Below are 25,050 nucleotides of genomic sequence, written 5' to 3' on the forward strand. Positions count from 1 at the left end.
GGGGGTGGAAGGTGCTAAGCAGAAGATCATACCCGTCTTTGGACAACTATGGCCATGAATATCACCCCATTAGCTGAGGACAAAGCAAATGCTTTTCACAGCTTCTTACCCCACCCATTAGGCTGGTGATGAAAACTGTAAAATAAACTAACCATAGTTTCCTATTTTTCTTTCAGCTAGAGATAAGGAATGCACTAATAGCTAAGTCTTCTCAGGGCTTCAATACTTGGAGAATACCTTACTTTGAATTAGATTTCTTTTCTAAACTTCTTAACACATTGAAATCTTTTCACTCTGCCTAAATACAGTTTTCTAGAGTCCTTTATAAAATCTCTCTCACACACACTCACTCTCTCATACACAGATGACATCTGACTTTTGCCCTCCTGCTTTTCCAGGAACCCTTTCCTGTTTTCCCTCTCAGCCCCCTTGTCTGCTGCTGCCACCCAGAAAGGTCCTGTAGCCCCCTGGTCATTGCTCTGGTCATTGCTCTCTGTGAGGCTTGTCTGCAGGAATTGTAATTCCTTCAGTGCTGTGGCCCATGGCTGTGCTTCCTCCCTAAGAATGTCTAGGCTGTTGACTCACTGTCTTGGGTAGTTGCCGATCTGAACAGTGGCCGGCTTGAATGACTCAATGAAGACTCTGGTGCAGGTTGCCCACAATCACTTCCAGAGATAAATCAGGATAGAGAGGGAGGCTGATTACAGTGAAGAAGAGAAGTCTTTAAATACTCTGTAATAAGAATGTAGAAGAAAGGAAAGGGGAAACTGACAGTGGGGTTTCACCCACCTCTGAGTAGAACATAATGTAGTTCTCTTGTGTTTGCACAGGGAGGAGGAGCTGTGATTGGCTTTTACAGCAGGGGTTCACCTTGAGCTCAGGGCCAGCTGAAGCAAGTGCACGCAAAGGCAGCCCAAGTGGGTTCCTAGTGAAAAGGCCACCATTCATTAGGTTCTACACAGAAATAGGACCTTCAGTGGCCAAGTGAGACAGTGCCTGTAGCTGGAGGAATGCACCTGCGTGTCTATATAGCTTCTAGGGCTATGACTGGAATTTCACTCAGCTCGAAAAGCAATGCATTCTATACTGACAAAATATAAATGCATCATCCCACCCTTTAGGGAAGAATGATTTCTTGCTCTAAATCACATTCTGTAATCCCCCCTCCCACTCCTGTTACAGCACAGACTGAGAAACAAATTCATAGCTCCTGACTTAGCTGTGAAATTCTCCCCTGTAGGAAGGTATGTTTGTGTGCATGCACAGACATATGTGCATATGCACCAGCAAAGTTCTGAAATGGAAATGATAAAATAAAGATAATGGTAGGAAATTGAGAGAAGTAGAAAGTATGGCCACTGAGGGAGTTTTCCTTTAAGTGATAGTTAGATTTGTTGGTATGGAATACTGTGCTAAGCATGTGAAAGAAGGAAGAAAGAAAGAAAGAAAGAAAGAAAGAAAGAAAGAAAGAAAGAAAGAAAGAAAGAAAGAAAGAAAGAAAGAAAGAAAAAAGGAGGGAGGGAGGGAGGGAGGGAAATAAAGGAAAGAAAAGAAAGAAAGAAGAAAGGAAGGAAGGAAGGAAGGAAGGAAGGAAGGAAGGAAGGAAGGAAGGAAGGAAGGAAGGAAGGAAGAAAGAAAGAAATATTGCAGTTAGTCCTCACAGCAATCCAGTGAGTTCAGTACTAACTATTCTTATTAAAATGTGGAACTGAGGCAGCATAGCACAGAAAAGAACACAGGGGCCTTGAAACCAGCTAGTTTTGCTTTCAAAATTGAGCTCTGCCACTTGCTGGTTTTGTAACTCTGGCTAAGTTACTCAATTCTCTAGATTTCAATTGCTTTTTATATTAAAGGGATATGGAATTTATCTCATAAGTTTGTTTGTAAGGATTAAATGAGACACACAAAGGTGCCAAAGGTGGAGTATTAACATTTTAGGATATTAAATATCCTCCTAGTTCTGGAAATAAATGTTCTTTTTTTTTTTTCAGTTTACAGTTCAGTTTACAACAGATGTTATAGGAAACATTCTGAAAACCCAACACTTGATTACCTGTTTGGCTTGAATAAATTGGAAGGTTTATAAAACTATTGATATGGACTGCTCTTGAAAATGTTGGGGGAGAGTCAACAAATTCCAAGCATTAGAATGTACTTTGAATTGAATACTCTTTAGTTTATAAGATGGTAAATTATCTCTTGTTTTTCCAGTCTTGACGGGGATGTGCTCATTGGCTTGATTCTACTGCCGCATCTCTCCACCCACCCCCTGCAACCACAACTTCGTGTGTAAGCAGAGGATAGAGAACCTGACAGTCACCAGCGTGGTCAGCCGTCCGCAGCCACTGTGAACTTGATGTGCGTGTCTCAGCAAGAAACAAGGTGACAGGTTCCACTGTCCAGTCCTGGTGGTGGGGGTGGGGGTGGGGGCACTGGAGAGCAGAGGAAGCTGAAGAACTCTTGATTTCTTCCCTCCTGTAGCCAAGGCAAGCTAGTGTAGGAAGGAGACAGAGGAGCCACCAGAACAAGTCAAGACTGCTCTGAAGGAGGTGAACATAGATGTTTGAAGGGGGTCAGGAACCACTTACTGAAGAAAGTGTGCATGTGCCCTGTACATGCATGGGTGCGGACACAGGCACCCTAGGACTGCTATGAACTCTCATCATGGATCATTAAGGGTTGAGACAACAGCCAAGTATCCTTCAACAAATACATTGAAAGAAATGGTTTCTCAAAGTAAATTTACACTTTTTAAAATCCCTTTCCACACTGGTGTTTCCTGTCCAAATGTTGATGCCAATGGCTTGGTGCTTCCTTTTTGAAACTAGGCCTCTCAGCTTATATGAAACAATCTTAGCAAAAGTTAACCCTGAGAATCCAATCCTTGGGCCAAGAAAACAGCAGATTTCCCCCCACACCCACCCACCAAGGAGAAGGGGTCTACCAGGAGCAGCTAGGCCAGAGGGGTTAGGAAAAGAGAATTAGTCCCTGAGTACCAGGCATCCAGAGAATACCACTGATCACTGCCTGCCATGGGGCATACTGTACCCTATCAACAGTCCCAAGAAACCTATGGATAGCCCCTAAGGAACCTATGGTTCTTCCATTCTCTGCCCAGAATGTCTTCCCTCTGTCCCCTCCACTTCCCCAAATTCTAGCATCAAGGGCCAGTGCAAGGCCACAAATCCTGAAAGGGCCACCCAGGTAGCTTCAGTGCATAGACCCCTCTCTCAGGGAGCACTTATCGCAGCATGCTACCCAGCTCCTGACCTCAGCTGCCTGTATTGGGGTGGGCTGGGGGTAGTGGTAATCAGGTGCCCTATAAACAGAGACCCATCGATATTATCAGTCCCAGGCAACATGGACGAAGACCCGCTGACCTTAACAGTGTGCTTGCCTGTGAACGTGGGGAGCTATGCTCCGGCAGCAAGTGTCCCTAGAGTCAAGTATGTTTTGCTGGGATGGGGGCGCATGTGAGCAACCTTGTCTAACAATTATCTGCTTGATTCTAGGGAACACGTTCCTTAGGCCAATTCTTGGCAGGTGACCAACGAAGCTCACAGGTCAGGTCGCATTCAGGGCCCAGGGCCGTGTCCCAAATCCTTTGCTCAGGTGACCCCTGCAGTGGCAATGGGCACAGGTGACCCCTGCCGGGCGGCTCTGCTCCGCCACCTAGAGCTTAGAAGCTGCCACTGCGCCTGGGGACGCTCCGGCTCCAGCTACCGCTCCGCAGCAGGCACCGACCTTTGGCGCGGGCCCGGGACCCACTGAGCTACTAGTCTGAGGTGGTGTCTGAAGTCAGGCGCTTCCTGCCTTTCCTTGGCCTGGGTGCCAGGCTCCTGCCGCGGGGCTCCGAGTCCCCTATCGCCCCGCCCCACCGCCCGCGCCCTTCTTGGTGCGCGCAACGTCTCCGCCCCCAGCCCCAAACCCCCACCTTCTGTGCCCTTAGGGGGGCACCCCCCATTGGGGCGGGAGGGTGGTCCCCCATGCTCTGTCGCCGAGTGGCGGAGAGGTGACGGTAACCGCCTTCCCATTTCCGCCTAGCCGGCAGTGCAGTAGGGTGAGGGCAGCCGAAGCGCTGGGGCCAGCTGAGCTCTTCTCGGTCCTCCCTCCTCCCGCCCGCGCGGGGGCTGGCCTTTTCTTGCCAGCGCCTTTTTCCCCCCTGCACCGCAGCGCCGCTTCGCCACTCGGGCACCGCAGGTAGGGCAGGAGGCTGGAGCGCCTGCTGCCCGCCGCCCGCCGCCCGTACGCCCGTAAAATGGTCACCTCGGCTGGACAGCTCGCCCTGTTCGCGCTGGGTACGTACGCTGCCTGCCGCGCGTCCTCTGCCTTCAGCGACACCCTCTTTCTCCCGGCTCCTTCATTTCTCTTTCCCGGGGGTTTTCTGTGCCCGCCTAGAAAAGTGGAGCGAGGTTAATGCTTTTCAAGGGTTGGAGGCTGAGAGACAAGGGGAGTCAATAGGGCTTCTTAGGGATTTGGAGAGCCCATTCCAGAGAGGGGGGCATCGAACACGCAGGGTTTCCCCGCAAAGTGGCCGCCTGGCGGGGCGTGAGAACGCCCGCCCGGGAAAGGAAGGTGGTGTGTGCTGGGCTTGAACTTTAATCCGCCGCGTCTGTGTGTGTTCGTATACTTGTCCACACCTACCTGCTTACCTGGCTGCCTCTAAGCCCGCCTTCCCTGCGTGTAGACTCGCAGAGGGTGACCAGCGTCCGACCCTCCGGGCAGACCTTGCCTGCTTCTCTTTGGTACCCCTGCCTATCTCTGAGCCCTAGCAGATGATCAGAGCCAGGAGAGGTGCCTTCAATCCAACTTCCAGAGCTCTTGAGTTTTGGGATAGATTTTGGATTTTTGTGCGGATTAATTGTTCTTTTAATTAATTTCCCTGGGAGAAGTGGTTTAAGAGTCAACCGAGGGCAGGACTGAAACCTTAGACGGAGAGTTGCCAATTTCCTTTGAGTTTGTTCTCGGACGGGAACAACGGATGGGGGAAGGGAGGGGAAGTCAAACTCCGCAAGCCCCGGTCAGGTCTGCGGAGCCGGTGAATTTTCAGCGGTGAAGTTCACAGGTCGGTCTGTAAGTGATGAGGGGCGCTGCCCGGTGCACCGCCTGGCGGGCTTTGGACTCTCGGGAACCAGGTCTGTCCAGTGTGAAGAGAGCCCAGGTGTCGTGGCTATTGCCGCAGCTTCTGTGAAATGAAGTGTTCTGTGGCTATCCCCTGAGTTTAACCCTGTAAAGCAAGTTGCTCGCTACATCTGAGTCTGAGAAAAGCTATGGAACCTCTCCCCTCAGAGACGTAGCCTTACCCAGTTCCGTGTATAGTTTCAGAGGGTTCATGGACCCGCCTATAATCCTGTCCATGAAACCCTGGTTAAGAACCAAAGCAGAAGGGCAGGCATTCTCTAAGGGAAATACGAATCCCTGTAGAACGGATGCTCCCAGCTTCATCCTCACCTGAAACTCACCAACAGGTGGCATAATTATGGATGCCCCCCTCCCCCAGCCTTTTCTAAGACCTTTTATTTTTTATTTTTTTTGTATTGATTGTTCTTATTTTAGATGTTTTTAAAAGTGGTAATACATTACCAATACAATAGAAGCCTCCTATATGCAGTTTTCCTGTTGTAATTTTCTTTGCAAGTTCTAGTAGTAAAAATAATAGCTTGAGCATTTTACTCTGTCAGGCACTGTGCTAAGTGCATTAACTTTTACTTTTCACCCGATGAAGAAGGAATTACCCCCATTTTATAGAAAAGGAAAGTTAAGCACACAGGGCCCACAGTGAATCAGTTATTGGGCCCGGATTATTAAAAAGTATGGGGAGAATGTGGCTATGAAAAGTCACCTAACCGTGGTCTCTGTAGTTGTATCTCTCAGGTTTAGGACTTTGCCTTAAAGAAAGATTATGTGGAATACTCTGGAACTTGCTATTAAATTCTGTTGAATTCATAGGATCTCAAGGTGGTCTTAAGTTATTCAGTGAAAATTCGGGGCAAGAAATGATAAAGGTAAACAAATTTGAGAAAGCCCTTTGAAAGTTTTCTACCCCATCATAGTGTAATTGCCCAGGAAGACTGCATTCATTCATCATCTGATTTGTCTTTTTTGCCTAAAATGTCAACTTGACCTTTGTTTCCTTCCTTAAGATAAAGATGTATAAGCTTAAAAGATGGATTAAAATGTAAAAGCTGGTCCTGGCCTGTTGGCTCAGTGGTGGAGCATCGGCCTGGCGTGCAGGAGTCCCAGGTTCAATTCCCGGCCAGGGCACACAGGAGAAGCGCCCATCTGCTTCTCCACCCCTCCCCCTCTCCTTCCTCTCTGTCTCTTTCTTCCCCTCCGGCAGCCAAGGCTCCATTTGGAACAAAGTTTGCCCGGGCGCTGAGGATGGCTCTGTGGCCTCTGCCTCAGGCACTAGAATTGCTCTGATTATGGCAGAGCAACGCCCTGGATGGGCAGAGCATCGCCCCCTGATGGGCATGCTGGGTGGATCCCGGTCGGGCACATGCGGGAATCTGTCTGACTGCCTCCCTGTTTCCAACTTCAGAAAAATACAAAGGAAAAAAAATAAATAAAATAAAATAAATGTAAAAGCTGGCTCATATAATTCCAAAATGTGAACAGCTGGTGGATTTTAAAAAATCAAGGAAAAAGAAGGCAGAAGTAATTTATACCAGTGGGGATTCCTTTTTCTTTATATTTCTTTTTTTTTTTAAAAGTGTTCACCAGAAGTTCTGCCTCCCATCTCACTTTCTGCTAAATTACTAAATACTCATCAGTATCGCATGCATCTTTAATTTGCATATTTCCTCCAGAGCTGCTTTCCTCTCTAATTTTCTTAAGGTAGTTGAAGGCAGTTCCAGGCAAATCAGCCAGTGTTCCATCGCTAACCAAGATCTCTCCCGTCTCTCCCCATCTCATGGGGACACTCTGAGAAGAACCAGTTAGTGTTCCTGATTACTTAGAGCCTGAGCACTGGTTGATGTTTTGGCAGAGAGAGTGTGGAGACTGTTGATTATATGGCAACATTGGAAAAGTAATCCAGGTTGCTGTGGTGGCTGCCCTCCCATGTCAGGTTTCCGTCACTGGCAAAGCAGACCTCACAGGGGCTTGGCACTTCCAGTCCCACATCCTCCTTTGTGTCCAGAGAGCAAGATGTGTAATCTCGGGCAAGTCACCTCGCTTCTCTGTGCCTTGCTCTCCCCATCTGTAAAATGGTGATATTAATAGGGTTGGTGGACGTACTTAATGAACACAGAATGGTGCCTGGCATGTAATAAGAGCTTAATTAATCTTAGTGCCATCAAGTTATGGTTGTTAAATAAACTCCATAGAATTTCATTACAGGTTATGTCAGTTCTGTAATTGAGAGAGTATCTTATTTGTCTCATCTTCCTGATCCTCATCCCTCTTACGCCAGAAAAATGCCACCCAACTTAAAAACCTACCTAATAATTTTGGTGAATATCATTTTTTAAAAGATTTTATTTATTCATTTCAGAGAAGAGGGGGGGTAGAAACATGAAGCATCAATTCTCATATGTGCCTTGACCAGGCAAGCCCAGGGTTTCGAACTGGCAACCTCAGTGTTCCAGGTTGACGCTTTATCCACTGTGCCACCACAGGTCAGGCTGGTGAATATCATTTGACTGATAAATTCAAGCAAGTTTGGGAATTCTTTTGGCCATTGTGAATTCTTTAATTTTGATTTAAAATATTTGTATTTCCTCCTTAACATTTAATGGTCAGTTGTTTACTGAATTCAGCACTGACTGCCAGTTTTCTCATCTGAAAAGTGGCAATAAAACTGTGCCCACCTCACCTGTTGTTATAAGGAGCGAATGAAATGGAAATATGGAAGCTGCTTATAAGTTATAAAAATAAAGGGTTATACACAAAATGAAATTGATTTTACAATCCAGAAATAGACATTATTATTTTTCTGGCAGCTCCCAGGAATAGGACTGGATGTATACCTAAAGGACATCCTAGGATGCGAAATGCCATTAAGGACGTGTAGAGATGAAAAAAGGTCAGCTTCCTTGTGGATTTGGGACTGAGACCAGTAGGAGACATGAAATAAGACATTTCTCATTACATGGAAATTATGTCTTTCAGTGTAGACAGTGAGGGTTGGCCTGGGACACATGTTTTCCTTATTGGGCAGCCAGAAGGGAAAGTTCACTTAGATTAGAACATGGGCTCTAAAGGTGTGTATGGAAGCCTTAGAGGCTGAGTTTCCCATATTTGCTTTTCCAAAATTTGGTTTCCTCAAGATTTTTCTGTAATGCTCAGTGTCCCTTGCAAAGGGACCTTTCTTGTAGGAGTAAATGATGCTTCATGTTACTATGGTAACAACAAAAAATAGATGACTTTTTCCATTAGCCCTATCTCTAAGAGCCCTTTGAAAGCATGTTTGACCAGGATCTTACTCTTTGGGCTGTGCACTGAAAGGTATGGGCAGTGGGAAATGGAGGTTGGGTCAACCAGAATGGGAATGGCCTGACACAATGAATTGAGCATTTTGTGCTTGGTTTCACACGCAAACCTCTGTAGTATCTTCCACAGCGGTGCCCTCAAATCACAAACACCTGGAATGTTTGGTAAACCAGATTACCAGGCAGGAAGGGAGAGAGTTTCCATGTCTAACAGGTTCCCAAGTGTGGCTTATGCTGCTGGTGGGGAGGACAGGACAGGGACACTTGAAGAACCACACCTCTTCAGTCAGTTGCTGTTAGGGAAGATTCTGGCTTCACAAATTGCATTTTATCTAAAAGTACGTTCTGATGTTTTTAAATGCCACTGTGGGTTTACGAGCCATTATTAAAGGTGCTTTTACAACCTGTTTTGTTGACCAGGACAGAGTGAGAACTCTTGCTGAGATGTCTTAATTGTTCTAAGTGTTCTTGTACTTTACCCAGGGAAAACGTGATGATCCCATGTTATTAGACTTAAGCTGAATGCTAATTACATTACTTTTTTTCTTTTTGGATTGCCAAAACTGACCGTTGCTTTGCTGCCATGTCAAATATTTTTAATCACCTCATTTTAAAGTATAAACTTAATTTTATGCTAAAGGCTATTGTGTTGCATCTAGATAGAAAATTGGGGTACTTTTATGGTGAATTTTGATTTTGTTTTGCCTTTTCCCTCTATGAAAGGTGAAGTATAAAAATCTTTCAGAGGCCTGACCAGGCAATGGCGCAATGGATAGAGCGTCAGACTGGGATGCTGAGGACCCAGGTTCGAGACCCCAAGGTCACCAGCTTGAGCACAGGCTCATCTGGTTTGAGCAAAAAGCTCACCAGCTTGGACTCAAGGTCGCTGGCTCGAGCAAGGGGTTACTCCGTCTGCTGAAGGCCCGCGGTCAAGGCACATATGAGAAAGCAATCAATGAACAACTAAGGTGTCGCAATACACAACGAAAAACTAATGATTGATGCTTCTCATCTCTCTGTTCCTGTCTGTCTGTCCCTGTCTATCCCTCTCTCTGACTCTCTCTCTGTCTCTGTAAAAAAAAAAAAAAAAATCTTTCAGAGGAAAGCCTGAAATCTAGACTATTAGAACCATCTCATAGGAACTCTTCACATCAAGTACAAAAGCACATTCCCTTTTGACCAACTCTAAAAATCTGGATAAATTCTTTTGAAACATTATGAATTGGTTGTGTAGAATATGATATATCATTACCTGGGCTTAGAAAAAGTTGGAAGTTTATTGAAGTGGAATTTCATATATATGCTAGTGCTTTTTTTTTTTTAAATCATGGAAACAATTTTCTTTCATATAGAATCTCTCCCCTTGTCAAATGAACTCTATGCTCAGTACTTTTGCCTTTAATTTTTCATTGTTCCCTTACCTTGAAAAGCTTTCTATTTTCCCCACCTCCTTCTTCTTTCTTGTACTCTTCAGGCACTTATAGGTGGTTAGGGCTTCCTCAAGAAGAGACAAAAGGCCTTCAAGTACCTCAGTTGGTTAGAGCCCCATCGTGATGTGCTGAGGTTGTGGGTTCAATCCCCACTCAAGGACATACAAGAATCAACCAGTGACAGCATGAATGAGTGAAACAACAAATCAGTGTTTCTCTCTCTCTCTCTCCCTCTCCTTTCCTCTCTAAAATTAATAATAAGGAAAAAGGGATGTACACATAATTCCTTTGTGTAACAAGCTTGTGCATACAAATTAATGGGATTCCAGTCTGCTATTATTCTGTTGTTTGTTTGTTTGTTTTAATCTTTGAATATGTTAATGCTTCTGGCCGGGGACCTCAGCAGCAGAGTTCTGGCCCGTGGTGTCCTGCTGTGGACTTACATTGGTTAGTGCTTGCCCTCTTCTTTCTACGTGTTTGAGGGCTGCTTGCGGGCAGAGGCCCGTAGTCTTCACCTCTGCCTTTGGCTCTTCTAAGCACAAGTGGAGCCTCAGAAGCGACCACTAAATATTTGGTGACCCTTGGGGTATCTAGTGCTGGATACTCCAAGAGTACACTCAGCTGGAAAACACTTGGCCACATAGTTACCATTAATCCTGAAAAACTCTTTATAATGCAAAGGGTAGTAGCATATAAATTCTCACAACACTAATATAGCTAGTCTTCAGGATAGTGTTTTATTGTTTAAAAAATAGATTATGATTTAATGTTTTTAATGATTGCAAAAACATGTTTTATTTTTCCCTCTAGACCATTTGGAAAATTCTAGAAAGCATAAGAGAAAAAGTGCTTTAAGGACCTGTAATTCTACCATCCAAAGATAACTACAATTAACATTTGTTATACAGCCTATGAATAAATGCATTGGTAGATAGTCTTTAAAAGCATATATGAATTCCAATGAATTAATTTAATTGTTGTTATATCTTAACCTTTCATAATACACATTTTTATGTCATTAAACATTCATCCATAACATCATTCTTAGTTGCTAGAAAATAATCCCTTGACTGTATTTACTATTATTACACCAATTTTAAAGAATGCCTTTTGACCATATGGATGTTTCCTATTTCTCACTATTATGAATAATCTACACATTGTTGTTGAGAATATAAATTAAAAGAACATTTTTTGAAGTCAGTGTGGCAATGGCTATTGACTTTAAGTGAGCATAACTTGGCTCATCAATTCCACCTTTTGATAGATATCCTAATAAATACTCACCTAAATATGCAACAAAAAGTGTAAAGGATGATCATCACTGACTTATTTATAATAGTGACACATTGCCGGTACCACATTGTTAACAATTCTTAAACTAAGTTATTTTTGTATAATAATACAGTAATTTACTCTGTATTCTATAAAAGAATAAAGGTTTTCATGATATATTAAATTTAAAAAGGTGTAAAGCCATATTTATAAGATAGTGCCTTGGTTTGAATTGATTAATTTTTTATAAGAATACTTTAAATTTATAACACCTAAGTTCAAGGAAGATAAATGATACAACATTCTTATACATAAATGTTTGATAAATATTTATTTAGGATGAAGTCCTAGAAATTGGCTTTTTCTCCCAGCAGCAGTGTATAAATGCCCATTTCTTGAATCTTCTGTAACACTAAAACTTAGTTTTAACATTTTCCAAGTCGATTGGAGAAATAAAGGTCTCAGGCCAGTTTTTCTATTTAGTATTTGCTAGGGTGAATAAATTTGTTTGTTGGCCATTGTTATCTGTTATTTACATCTTAACCTTTTCAAAAATTTTTCTTATTGATCAATGACCTTTTTCTTAGAGCTTTATAACAATACTTTCTATAAAAAGGATATTAATACTTTGCAAGTATTTCCCTCATTTATTGCCTTTTCATCTTTTGTTTATGATTCTTGACATATCTAAGGTTTTTATTTTTAAGTAGCAGAAACTATAAATCTTTCCCCTTAAGCTTTCTATCTTTACCTATATATTTAGGAAAACCTTCCCATGGTAAGATAAGGCAAATATTTACTTTTTTTTTCTAAATCTTTAATGGTCTCATATATTATATTGAACTATTCTATTTATAGTAAATTCTAGATTATGGTGTGAGGTACAACTCACATTTCATTTTTTTAAATAGCCAAGCACTTAAGAGTCTCAATTGCTATTTGTGGAATAATTTATCCATCCTACTGTGGTTTAAAATTCCATTTTAATCATATGTTAAATTCTTATAAGTACTTGAATCTGTTTGTGGAATTTCAGTTTGGTTCTATTATTTTGTTTTTGCCTTTACTTTGAATTTGTTCATTCATGTATTCTGCAAACATTTATTGAGCACCTATCCTGTGATGGGACTGCTTCTAGATGCTCAGAAGTCAGCCAAGAATGAGACAAAGTCCTATTCTCATAGAGCTTATGTTCTAATGGGTAAGATCTTCCCCCTCCCCTCTATTCTAATTGACTATTGCTGGTATTTAAAAGCCTTAAAAAATATTTATTTTGTGCCTGTTAATTCTAGTAGTCCTTGAGTTGATTTTCTTAGGTTTCACAGGTACATGATCATGTAATCTTGAATAGTAATAGCTTCACCTCTTTCCTTTTAATACTTTTATTTCTTAATACTTTTTCTTGTAGTGCTGGCTTAATTTTTTTTTTTTTTTGGTAGCAGAGACAGAGAGAGTCAGAGAGAGGGACAGATAGGGACAGACAGACAGGAAGGGAGAGAAATGAGAAACATCAATTCTTCGTTGCGGCTCCTTAGTTGTTCGTTGATTGATTTCTCATATGTGCCTTGACCACGGGCCTTCAGCAGACAGAGTGACCCCTGACTCGAGCCAGCGACCTTGGGCTCAAGCTGGTGAGCCTCGCTCAAACCAGATGAGCCCGCACTCAAGCTGGTGACCTCGGGGTCTCGAACCAGTTGACCTCCACATTCCAGTTCGACACATTCCAGTTCGACACTCCACTGCGCCACCTTATTACTTTAAGAACAACAGATTTTAAAAGGCAGTAGATATCCTTGTATTTGTCTTGACCTACTGACCATGTTTGTAGCATTTAACAGTTAAGTATGAGGATGTCTTTGTGTTTATATATGTGAGTTTGTATTTATATATACATATATATGTGAATATGTATTTATATGTGTGTATATATGCATATAAACTTTATCATGTTAATAAAATACACTTTTCTTCATAACTTACTCTAAAATTTGGCATTTTGCTTTTTGTTGGTGTTTTTTAAAACGGGAGATAATACGAGTTGTCTTTTTTATTCCAAATGTTTTGAGGACTTTTATTGACTCAGTTATGTTAAAGCCATTCTTAAATTCCTGACATGAACCCTTTGCAGCCATGTGCTGTTATTCTCTGTGTGCACTGTTAGCTTTTATCTGTTTGAAGTGTTTGGGGGCTCTTTTTCTATTTTAGGTTTTGATATCAGCATTATGTCAGCTTTATAAAATAAATTTTAAAAATATTTTATCTGTTTTATGCTATGGAATAATTGAAATATCATAGAAATCAGTGGTTCTGTAAAGGCTTGAAAGAAATTGCTTATGAAGCTTCTGAGCCTGGTCCCTTTTTAGTGGTCCATTCAAGTGTTCTGCCTCTTGAGTCATTTTGGTCATTATTTTCCTCACAATCTATTCAATTCAGATTTCTACATTTTTACCCCAGATTTACAAATTATCTTTTAATTTAAAGTTTTTCATTTGCATATGTGGCCCCAGTTAGTGAGACTTTACCAAATAGGAAACAAAGTAAGCACGTAGGCCCCCAAAATAAAATATATTTATAAGTTTGTTTTTCTTAGCAATAATATTTTGGGGGAAACCCTTCTTTGTAATCCCATTAAACCAAATTTAAGTGAAAGGTTCATATTTAATAATTTTCCCAGGAGCTCAAATAAATAACTAGTTTATCACAGTGGATAAGCATTGTCCTGGAATGCTGAGGTCGCCGGTTTGAAGCCCTGAGCTTGCCCGGTCAAGGCACATATGACAAGCAACTAGTGAACAACTAAAGTGAAGCAACTATGAGTTGATACTTCCCACTCCCCTTTCTCTCTGATCCCGGTGTAAAATTATTAAATAAAATCTTTTTTAAAAAATAACATTTATTTACATAATTGCATGTGCCAAAGTTGTTATAGTAATGCCATTTCTGATTTGCATGATGAATGACATTATTATTTCTAGCAGAGCTACTAAGTAGCTTCCTGTTGGTTCCTTATGTGTTCAAATGTTTTAAAACCTCCAAATGTACAATTGTGTTCATTAGATGCTATAGTAGGTAGCAATTGGAGGAAGAGGACCCATGCTTGTATGGGAGATTTTAGTTGCTGTTTGCTCATTTGCTTTTTGTTTTGTTTTTAAGGTCAATATTTGTAGGTCAAAATATTGGATTCTTACAAAGAGGCCGTATCTTAAGCTTGGGTTCCTTGAGGCCTATGATCTGAGTTTGAATGAGGTCAGTCAGTAAACAATTCTCTTGGGCACTTAGAGGATAGATATACCTTGACTGCTCTTTCGTCATCTCTTGCCAGGTCTGAGGCATTCTCTGTGTAATTAATGTACTTCCAAGAGGTGCAAGAGATTACAGGCTAAATGGTACACGTAATGTGGTGACACAAAAGCAGCCAAAGCTGATAAATGAGAGGTTTGCAATTACATACTCTGCTCCCTCCCTCCACAGGCCTTGGCAACCAACTGGGAAAACACAAACTCAGGATACTTTTCTTGGTTGAAAGAAACAGCTCAAGGGGGGTGGGGAGTGCTAGAAGAGGGTAAAGGGGAAGTACTGGTGATGGAAGGAGACTTGACATGGGGTGGTGAACACGCAGTGCAGTGTACAGATGACATAGTACAGAACGGCACACTTGAAATCTATATAATTTTATTAACCAATGTCACCCCAATACATTTTAAATTTTTTTAATTAAAAATAAAGAAGAAAGAACTCAAGCCCTGTAACTTCTACCGTGGCAGTGGCTCTGAGGAATGGGTGTGTGAACTGCGGAGGGACAAAAACTGTTCCCCTTATTTGGCACCAAGCAGATGGAACATCTGGGCTTGAGCACTCCTCACCTTGAGACCGCTCCTGGGTTGTGATTTTTGCATCGGAGGAGGAGCACATCATCGGGCCAGGTTGCATACTATACAGTATACACGCCCCCTGCCAGCAAACTGAAACAATGACAGGTGTTTCTTTGCACATAGCAGACCTTGGGTGTTATAATTAGGGTTTCAGGGGATGAATCATAGGTCCCTGAACTAGAATGAAGAAAGCAAGCCTGGGGCCTGAGCAGTTTTTAGGGAGGCCAGGTAAACTTAGACATCGCCCAGATGGGGAACCCTTCTGGATCTGGACCCTCTCTGACCCTCATCAACTACAACACTGCCCCCCACCAAAAAAAAAAGTGCAAAACAAACACATTTCTCATGTTATCCATTGTGCAGGCCACTCAGTGTTTACAGAACATGCACACCCTCTGGTCAGCACCAACCCGTGTAGGCTATTCAAGACACACTCCTTCTCTGCCAGCCTTAGCTATATCTGACTATTCTTTTTCCATAATGAAATAGAAATCAGAATCTACAAACAAAAGAATCTAAAAAACACCCCAAAGTTTGACTCATCAGATACATCCTTTTACTAAGTTTAACCAGCAGGCAGGTACCCTACCAGCTTTTGTTCTGTGTATGGATACAGATACTTGTATATTCACTTTCTTCTCTTCAAATCTTCTAGACTATATTTTCAAATCTGCCTTTTACCTGCAATATATATAGGGAAAATATTTCTGTGGCAAAAATATAAATATATCTAATCAGCCTATAACTTTTTAATGACTATGACACATTCCATTATATAACTATACATATTATTGTTTATTTATTCATCCCTTATTGATTGAGATGTAGGTTGTTTTCAAACTTTCAAATATTCAAACCTGAAATGAAAATTCTTGCAGCAAAATTATCACTAGCATCTTTCAATTATCTTCTATGGACTGATCCCCAGAAATGGATTACTAGGTCAAAGGTATACACATTTTCACCTTTTCACATGTTTTGCCAATCTGCCCTTCAGAACAGCTGTACAAATGGATACCTCTGCCACAGATGTGTCATTGTCTGTTTATCAGCAAACTTGCCTATAGTGAAGATTACCATTTTCTTGACTTTTCAAACTATGTTGGCAAATAGTATTTCACTGTTTCCGTTTGTATTGTATATTTCTTTGGGTAAAACAAAAGAGTGGTACCATTTAATGACATTTTTTCTGTTTGAGTATTTAGATTTATTGGCTTGTGACTTGCCTATTTTTGTCCTTAGACCATGTTTTGGGTAGATTATTTTCTTATTGATTTGTAAATAGTTTTTGAAAAGATACATTGAAAATATTTTCTTTATCTTGCCTTTTACATATATATGTGTTGTATTTGGCTTTATACAAGTATGGTTGTTTGGTTTTTTACTTTAAGAATTTTAAACTGTTCATTAGAAATAGTTTCTACTTTTGCATAATACTTAGTCTTGGAATAGGAAGGCATTTCAGTGACTGTTTGAGTCTCACTTTTCCCTTGTACTTTTATGTTATTACTTTTCAGGTTCAAATGTCAATTCCTTGAAAATGTATTTTGGTGTAAGATGTGAGATTAGAATCTAACTTACTTTTTGTTAAATAATGATCCAGTTACTCTAACCCCATTTGCTGAATAATTTATTCTCTACTCACTGATTTCAAATTCCACTTTTGTTACTTGATACATTCTTAGGAATACTGAGACTATTTGTGGAATTCCTGTTCTGTTCCATTAATAGAAGGTTTGCCCTGTAATGAAGCATTTTTGGGGTTGGGAATGCATCATTGCTCCAAGAAGTTGGGGCAGAATATATTGAGGACTAGGAAAGCAGACAATGTATTATGGTATCACTTCACTTCTCCCTCTCATGGCAAGACTTCTATTAGGGCGTGTTAGAGGAAGAAACACTTGTGGTGATAGAAGAAATGAACGTTTACTGTAGTGGCAGAGAGAAGGATTACTTATCATGTTTCCATCCCTGAAGAGGAAAGATGCCTTACCTCATCCTCACCTTGGTCAAAGACAGATGGCCATTGGGTCTTACTGTACTGAAAGACATGGTGAACTCAGTGGTGAGATTCAAATAAGTTAACAACTGGTTCTCTGCCCTAAAGACCATTTTAAGTATAAAAATATATATACCGAAAGGTTATCATTTCATGCATTTAATACTTAAATAAGAACAATAAAAGAGGTACACAAAACTAGACTATGTTATAAGAAAGAGTTTTAAAATATTAATAAACAATATTAAATAAAACCTGACAAAAAACAATAAAATTGTTATTTAAGGTGTTTACAGTGACAGCTTGTCACCCCCTGGTTGTTTGGCACTTTTTCTCTATACATTATATGTTTGTTTACTGAAGTAACAAACGTGAGGGAATTAAAAATATAGTATTTCATTAAAGGTATAATGAGTTTTATAAAATGAATAAATGTTAAAAGCATAGTTCCATAATTTTTTTTTTTACCTGTGATGGAATGAACATTACTACGGGCACTTACGCTATTGCGCAGATGAGCATTAAAAAAGAGTACGGAATGTAAATTTGTAATTTCCACATTGGGCAGCTGCCCAGGCACCCACCTTAGAGAGAACCCTAATTATAAGTGTCATTTTAACAACCAGTTTGCCAAACTTAACAAAAAATTAGGTATCAGTTCTGCCAAACTGGTGCAAACCAGCTGAGTCCTACCACTGGGTGAACTGCCTGTACTCTCCTAGTCTTTCTGGAACTTTGTGCTTTGCAGGATTTGGGGGTCACAAGGCAGGTCTGCAATCCACCATGTGATACTCTGGTTAATGGAGACTGTATATATTCATGTTCCCTTCTCAAATGGGAGTACTGTGGAGTATGCCATAGCATACTTGGAACCACAGACCAAACCTGGCACATCTCCCTGAGACAAGGAATAAGTTAAAGAATCTAAAAGGAACTTAGCTGGTAAGTCAGAACATTGTTTTCTATATTTAAACATACTCAGACATATTAGTGAATAGAATGGAAGATTGAAATATCAAAATTAACTTTCAGGATTTAAGACCTCAAAAAAAATTAGAGGTTATTTTTTTCCCTTTTGATTGTTTCAGACTGTGTCCCCAGACTCTAAAAGAAATGAGCATAAGTGCCTTCCTTCTCTGCTATTTCAGAGATTTTAATGGAAAGTTTGAGAAATACTGTCCCTTGTGGATGACTAATTTTCAGATACTTAAAGTAGAACAAGACAGTAACTAAAAGAGATAACTTTATCATATTCTTCTGACTTTGAATTTGACTTGCCTTTTTTTTTTCCAAACTTTTCCTAAGGTAAAAACTTAAATTATTGATTTTAGTTCTTTTTTCTTTTCTAATATATTTATTCAATATTATAAATTCGCTCTTAAGCACTGCTTTCACCGTATACCACACATTTGGATGGGTTGTATTTTCATTTTTATTTAGTTCAAAAAATGTATTTATTTTTATTTCTGAAGTTTCCTCTTTGCTCCATGTGTTATTTAGAAGTACGTTGCCTAACCTTCAGTCCTTAACTCCTTTGTGGTCTGAGAGCAGACTTTGAATGATTTCTAGTCTTTTAAATTTGTTAGGGTCTGTTTTATAGCCAAAAATGTGGTCTGTATTGAGGAATGTTCATGTGAATTTGAGAGGAATGTGTATCCTGCTGTCTTTGGATGAAATCTATAGACGTCGATTATATCAGGTTGGCTGATGGTGTTGTTGACTTCAGTTATGTTCTTCCTGATTTTCTGCCGCCTAATTCTGCCCATTTCTGGTAGAGGGTTATCGAAATAATGGCTTTAGCTATTTCTCCTTGCAGTTCAATTAATTTTTGCCTCATGTATTTTGACATTGTGTTGTTAGGTGCATACATGTTAAAGACTGTTTTGTGACTTCATCGTTCTTTAATGATTCAGAAGCTATTTCAAGTCTCTCAGTACCTGAAGGTCATCGCTAGTAAACTCTCATCCCCACCCGGTACCTGTAATTACTGCGGACTTCCAATACTATCTGTGAATGAGAAGTGCCAGTGAGTAGTTTTCTTCCTGACTTAGCTAAGCAGAACTCTGCTCTATTTTAACTTTCCATGCACAGAGAAAAAATACAAAAGGCATTATTCCAAGTTCCTAGACTGGTGCTCTGTTAGACTCACAAGCCCGGGACCTTTGATTAAGAACATCATTTCAAGTGCGTTCTTATTTTGAACTCTCTGCAGGTTGTAGAGGTTTTGGTGAATAGACAGGTTATGCCCCAGTGAATAACATAAAAGTTAGAGATTTACACTTAGGAAAACAACATCAACTCACTGTGTAATGTGGGCTTATTTTCTTGTGAAGTGCCTCTTTCCTCTACAGTGGAAGAGAGAAAAATAAACAAAACAGTCCTTTCAACTAAATTGGATTTGTTTTATTTCAGATAAAAGGCAGGACATTTTTCTTTTAACAGTAATAACAGAGGCATTTGGAGTATCTCCACTGTCATCGCATGTAGACCACATCCAAGTGATCAAACAGTAGTTGTGATTGTTGTGAACTGGGCCTAATGTAATGTGGTTCTTTTTTTTTTTTTACTTTTTTTTTAATTTTTTACAGAGACAGAGAATGAGTCAGAGAGAGGGATAGACAGGGACAGACAGACAGGAGCGGAGAGAGATGAGAAACATCAATCATTAGTTTTTCATTGCGCGTTGCAACACCTTAGTTGTTCATTGATTGCTTTCTCATATGTGCCTTGACCGCAGGCCTTCAGCAGACCGAGTAACCCCTTACTGGAGCCAGCGACCTTGGGTTCAAGCTGGTGGGCTTTTTCTCAAACCAGATGAGCCCGCACTCAAGCTGGCGACCTCAGGGTCTCGAATCTGGGTCCTCTGCATCCCAGTCCGACGCTCTATCCACTGCACCACTGCCTGGTCAGGCTGTAATGTGGTTCTTAATTCACCTAAGGTAGCAACTTTATTCACTTAATGCTGTCATATGGAGCCAAAGGGGTGAATAACAAAAACAAGATTGATCAGTTCAAAGTGAGGGATGCTCTTTATTTGTTTGTTGAGGTTATTTATTTTATACATGGATTGTTCAGAGTCTCTGCTGGGTTTGGTGATGTTAATGCAGAGCCCCGTGACCTAGCTCTTGCACCCTGCCCATGAATTTTTTGTAGATAATAGCAGAAGCAGACACACAGTTTTTCAAAGTATGATGAGCTACACCATGGGCACCTGATCTCAATAGGGGGGTTCCTGGTATGAGAGGGCAAGGCACTCTCTGAAGAGATAATGGCCACCACTTAGAATAGCACCTATACATGGTAATTTCTTAAGTGCTTTATGTGTTGCATAAACTCCTTTACCTACCTTGAGAGCCTATGAGTATGATGATCATCCCTATTTTGCAGATGAAGAAACTGAGGCACAAAAATGTAAAGTAACTCATTCAAGTTTCCATAGTCAGCAAGTGGCAGAACAAGGATTTCTCTCTTTTACTTTCTTTCTTTCTTTCTTTCTTTCTTTCTTTCTTTCTTTCTTTCTTTCTTTCTTTCTTTCTTTTTTTCTTTTATTCAATAAGAGGAGGAGAGGCAGAGGGACAGACTCCCACATGCTCCCTGACTGGGATCTACTCAGCAAGCCCACTAGGGGACGATGCTGTGCCCATCTGGCATTGCTCTGTTGCTCAACAACTGAGCTCTTCCTAGTGCCTGAGGCGGAGGCCATGGAACTATCCTCAGTGCCCAGGGCCAACTCACTCCAGTGGAGCCATGGCTACAGGAGGGGGGGGAGAGATAGAAAGAGAGAGAAGCAAGAGAAACGAGAAGTGGAGGGGTAGAGGAGCAGGTGGGTGCTTCTCCTGTGTGCCTGACTGGGAATCGAACCTGAGACATCCACATGCTGGCCCAATGCTCTGCCACTGAGCCAACCAGCCGGGGCAGAACAAGGATTTCAACCCAGGATCCTTGCCTGCTGACCAAGCCATCCCACTGTTCTGCTTCTCTGTGTCAGTCATGGAAGGCTCTGGATGCTGGGGTGTCTGGAGTCACTTGTGTGAGAGTGCCATCTTGTAGCAGACATTAGATGCTAAATGTAATCAGATTTTCCAATAGCCACTCCCCTAAATATTTACCAGATTGAGAGTAATTGCCATGCAGTAAGTGTCATGCTGGCTAAAAAGAAATTTTATTCCTTTCTAGTGCTGTGAAATATCATAAAGGGACAAGTGTGATAGAGTTCTTTTTTCTCTCCTTCAGTCAAGAGTTCAGACATTCAGAAGACAGATAACCACCTGAGTGGTGCTGCCTGACATTTTTTAGTTGTGACCAGGGAACCTTTAATAATAAAATCATTAATGGAGGCCTGTTTGCATTTCTACCATAAATTTTTTAAAAGGTGTTGTTTTTTAAAAAGGTGTTGTTTTAAAAGGATGATCTCTTCTGTTTGTGTCTACAAGTCACAGCACATGTGAACTGTAGTCTGAAAGGCCCCCCACTATGGTGCTGGCTTCACCTCCTCCTCACCCCCTTCTACACCTCCCCAGCTGATGTTTCCCCCAAATAATAGCAGAAGATGGCAGAATCTTTAGCACTTTTACTTTAACACATTTAGTTCTTCATAGTCCAACTAAAGATAGAATCTGTGTTAGCACACTTGCTAATAGCTGGCTTACCTTCAGACTCTCACCCCCAACTTGATATGTTCCCACAAAAAACACAGGTATTTCCATTGACTTGATAGAATAGCTGATCAGAACAAAACAGCGTTCATTGTTTCACCTGCACATGGGAACAGTCTTCATTCAGCTGGCAGCATTTTTTGACGGCCTCGGCCCCTCTGAATACATAGTTTGATAGCTGGATCCTCAGGCATTAGAGCAGTGCCACAGTGTGGATTCTACCCATGGTTATTAAAGTTGATTTTACCCCCTTAGGTAAAGCTAAAGGAGTTGTACGTGTTGGCAACTGTATTACTAACCTGTGAAATAGCCAGTGGAGCAGACCTCCTTTGCAATGAGTGAGCAGCTAGAAAAAAAAAATGTGGGTTTTAAATATCAGTGTTTTGATTAAATGAATTTATTTGATAATCCTTTCTAGAATACTTGCTCTTTAAATTGTTTGCAAGTCCAAATCATTCACATCTCTGGTTTGCTTAAAGCAGATTGCCTCCCCTGAAGTTCTCCCCCAAAACCACCCACAGTTGACTACTTGGTAGTTCCGTAAAAGCCCATCCTGCTGGTCATGGGGGAGGAAACACCAATGTTTTAGGGAGCCAGGAAACTACACTATCTCCTGAGATTTAAATATACTGAGAGTAGCTCCTTATAAAAATTCCGTTGTTCTCAGAGCAGACGGTCTGCTTGTATTTTCCACGGGGCTTCTCCACATGCCCTCAGGCTTCCTCAGTCTTCACTTGCGTCACCTAGTCTCTGGTGACTCTCTATCAAACGTTTCTTCTTCTGAATGATACTCTTTAATTGTAACATTCAGCAGCAGAAAAAAAAAAGGAAGAAAGGTTTAAGCCTTTTTGGAACAAAACAGTCCCTTTGGGTCAAAATTTCTTCACCTTTTCAGCTTGCACCTCAAGACTCAGGGAACCAAAATTGCAAGAAGCGGGTGAGTGATAACAAGGAAAGGGCTTTGGTGGAATGCGCGTGCTGCTTCCCAGCGGTAAAGAAAATAAATGTGCTCAATCATTCACGGATGAGCATCACCTGCTAATCAGGGCACAGCGCCTTCCGCTGCTTTCTCTTCCCCTCAGAGAGGACCACCTGAGGCAGGAGAGGGCTCTGCTCCGTCAGGTGGGTCACTGTTCACAGCCAAGGATGGAGACGGTCTGAGAGGTTGCACCAGTGCTGGGATTCAAATAATTTAACAACCCGTTCTCTGCCATATAACTGGTTTAAGTATAAAAATACGATATATCGAAAAGTTGTTTATCATTTCATGCATTTAATACTTAAATAAGAATAAAAGAGGTACACAAAACTAGATTATGTTATAAGAAAGCTTTAAAATATTCATGAAAAAATATTAAGTAATATCTTAACAAAAAACAATAAAACTACTATTTGAGATATTTCCATATTGCTTCTTGATTGGCATCCTCACTTGCAATTTTTTTCACCTATGGATGGAATGAACATTGCTCTGGGAGCTTAGAATACGCTGTTGCGCAAATTAATATTAAAATAGAGTAAGGGAGTAGTACAACCATTATGGAAGAAAGTATGGTGGTTCCTCAAAAAACTGAAAATAGAACTACCTTATGACCCAGCAATCCCTCTACTGGGTATATATCCCAAAAACTCAGAAACATTGATACGTAAAGACACATGTAGCCCCATGTTTATTGCAGCATTGTTCACAGTAGCCAGGACATGGAAACAACCAAAAAGCCCATCAATAGATGACTGGATAAAGAAGATGTGGCACATATACACTATGGAATACTACTCAGCCATAAGAAATGATGACATCGGAACATTTACAGCAAAATGGTGGGATCTTGATAACATGATACGAAGCGAAATAAGTAAATCAGAAAAAAACAGGAACTGTATTATTCCATACATAGGTGGGACATAATAGTGAAACTAAGAGACATTTATAAGAGTGTGGTGGTTACGGGGGGGAGGGGGGAATGGGAGAGGGATAGGGGGTGGGGAGGGGCACAAAGAAAACAAGATAGAAGGTGACAGAGGACAATCTGACTTTGGGTGGTGGGTATGCAACATAATTGAACGACAAGATAACCTGGACTTGTTATCTTTGAATATATGTATCCTGATTTATTGATGTCACCCCATTAAAAAAATAAAATTATATATATAAAAAAAAAATAGAGTAAGGGATGTAAACTTCTGATTTCCACATTGGGTGGCTGTCCAGGCACCCACCTTAGAGAGAACCCTGATTACAAGTGCCATTTTAAAAACCAATTTGCTGTCCTGGCCGGTTGGCTCAGCGGTATAGCATCGGCCTGGCGTGCGGGGGACCCGGGATCGATTCCCGGCCAGGGCACATAGGAGAAGCGCCCATTTGCTTCTCCACCCCCCGCCCCTTCTTCCTCTCTGTCTCTCTCTTCCCCTCCTGCAGCGGCTCCATTGGAGCAAAGGTGGCCCAGGCGCTGGGGATGGCTCCTTGGCCTCTGCCCCAGGCGCTAGAGTGTCTTTGGTCGCGGCAGAGCGACGCCCCAGAGGGGCAGAGTATGGCCCCCTGGTGGGCAGAGCGTCGCCCCTGGTGGACGTGCCGGGTGGATCCCGGTCCGGCGCATGTGGGAGTCTGTCTGACTGTCTCCCCATTTCCAGCTTCAGAAAAAAAAAAAAAAAAAAACAATTTGCCAAACTCGACAAAAAATTAAGTATCGGTTCTACTGAACTGGTGCAAACCGGCTGAATCGCACCACTGGGTAGCTCCTTCTGTAGAGAGCGTCCACAAGCCTGCCCTGCACACGGACAGTTTATGTGAGCTCCCAGCCTGGAGAAGTGAACTGTAGGGGGCTGTGGGTACGTTTGTTATGCCAGAAAGCAGGATCTGATATGTGTCTTCCATGGAATACACCATTAAGCAAGGCAGGTACCAGCTGCTCTTGTGACTGAGAGAGAGGGTCAGGCTGCAAGGTGTGACCCCTCCTATGTGCATGGTCTTCATCCCTGAGGGTTCCATGGCCCCCGAGACTGGTCCTGGCTCAGCTAAGAATGCCCTCTGGGGCTTTGATGTCATCTGACTCCACCATGAGCAGAGCAAAAGTGGGCAAATGGCCTCACTGTTTGGCCTTGAAGCTAAAGTCATTACCTTTTGTGAAAATCCTATTTAGGCTTCCAATAGAAATCAGTAAAGAAATCTGGGTTGTTCTAAACTACCTACTGATGTACTGTTCTGGATTTTTTTCCACTTTAGCCTTTTTTCATAAGTCATTCAGTCATTGTTTTCACCTGGGCTGTTTATCACCTGATGAGGTAGCTATTTTCAAAGGCTTCATAACAGAAATTTACTGAAAATTTGGGGATTCATTTATATAAAAACCTTTTGCTTTGAGGAGACAGAGAAATCGGTAGGAATAG

General features: G+C 41.4%; 1 protein-coding gene and 1 long non-coding RNA gene across 3 annotated transcripts in view; one reads left to right on the forward strand and one right to left on the reverse strand.

Moving 5' to 3' along the window:
* Nucleotides 1-4,569, reverse strand: part of LOC136400811 (uncharacterized) — a 38,060-nt gene extending 33,491 nt beyond the window's left edge. Inside the window, exon 1 of one of the 2 annotated variants that reach the window (XR_010750400.1) lies at nucleotides 4,307-4,569. This is a non-coding gene — a long non-coding RNA (uncharacterized lncRNA). Of the gene's footprint in view, nucleotides 1-4,266 lie in introns of both variants that reach the window. The other variant, XR_010750399.1, reaches the window with a different exon arrangement.
* The window catches only part of TGFA (transforming growth factor alpha), a 102,976-nt gene continuing 81,865 nt past the window's right edge, over nucleotides 3,940-25,050 (forward strand). The window contains exon 1 of the mRNA XM_066378041.1: nucleotides 3,940-4,298. Within this exon, the coding sequence (XP_066234138.1) occupies nucleotides 4,259-4,298 (40 nt within the window). The 5' untranslated portion in view covers nucleotides 3,940-4,258. The remainder of the gene's footprint in view (nucleotides 4,299-25,050) is intronic.

The sequence above is a fragment of the Saccopteryx leptura genome, chromosome 3 (assembly GCF_036850995.1).
Source record: "Saccopteryx leptura isolate mSacLep1 chromosome 3, mSacLep1_pri_phased_curated, whole genome shotgun sequence".
NCBI lineage: Eukaryota > Metazoa > Chordata > Mammalia > Chiroptera > Emballonuridae > Saccopteryx > Saccopteryx leptura.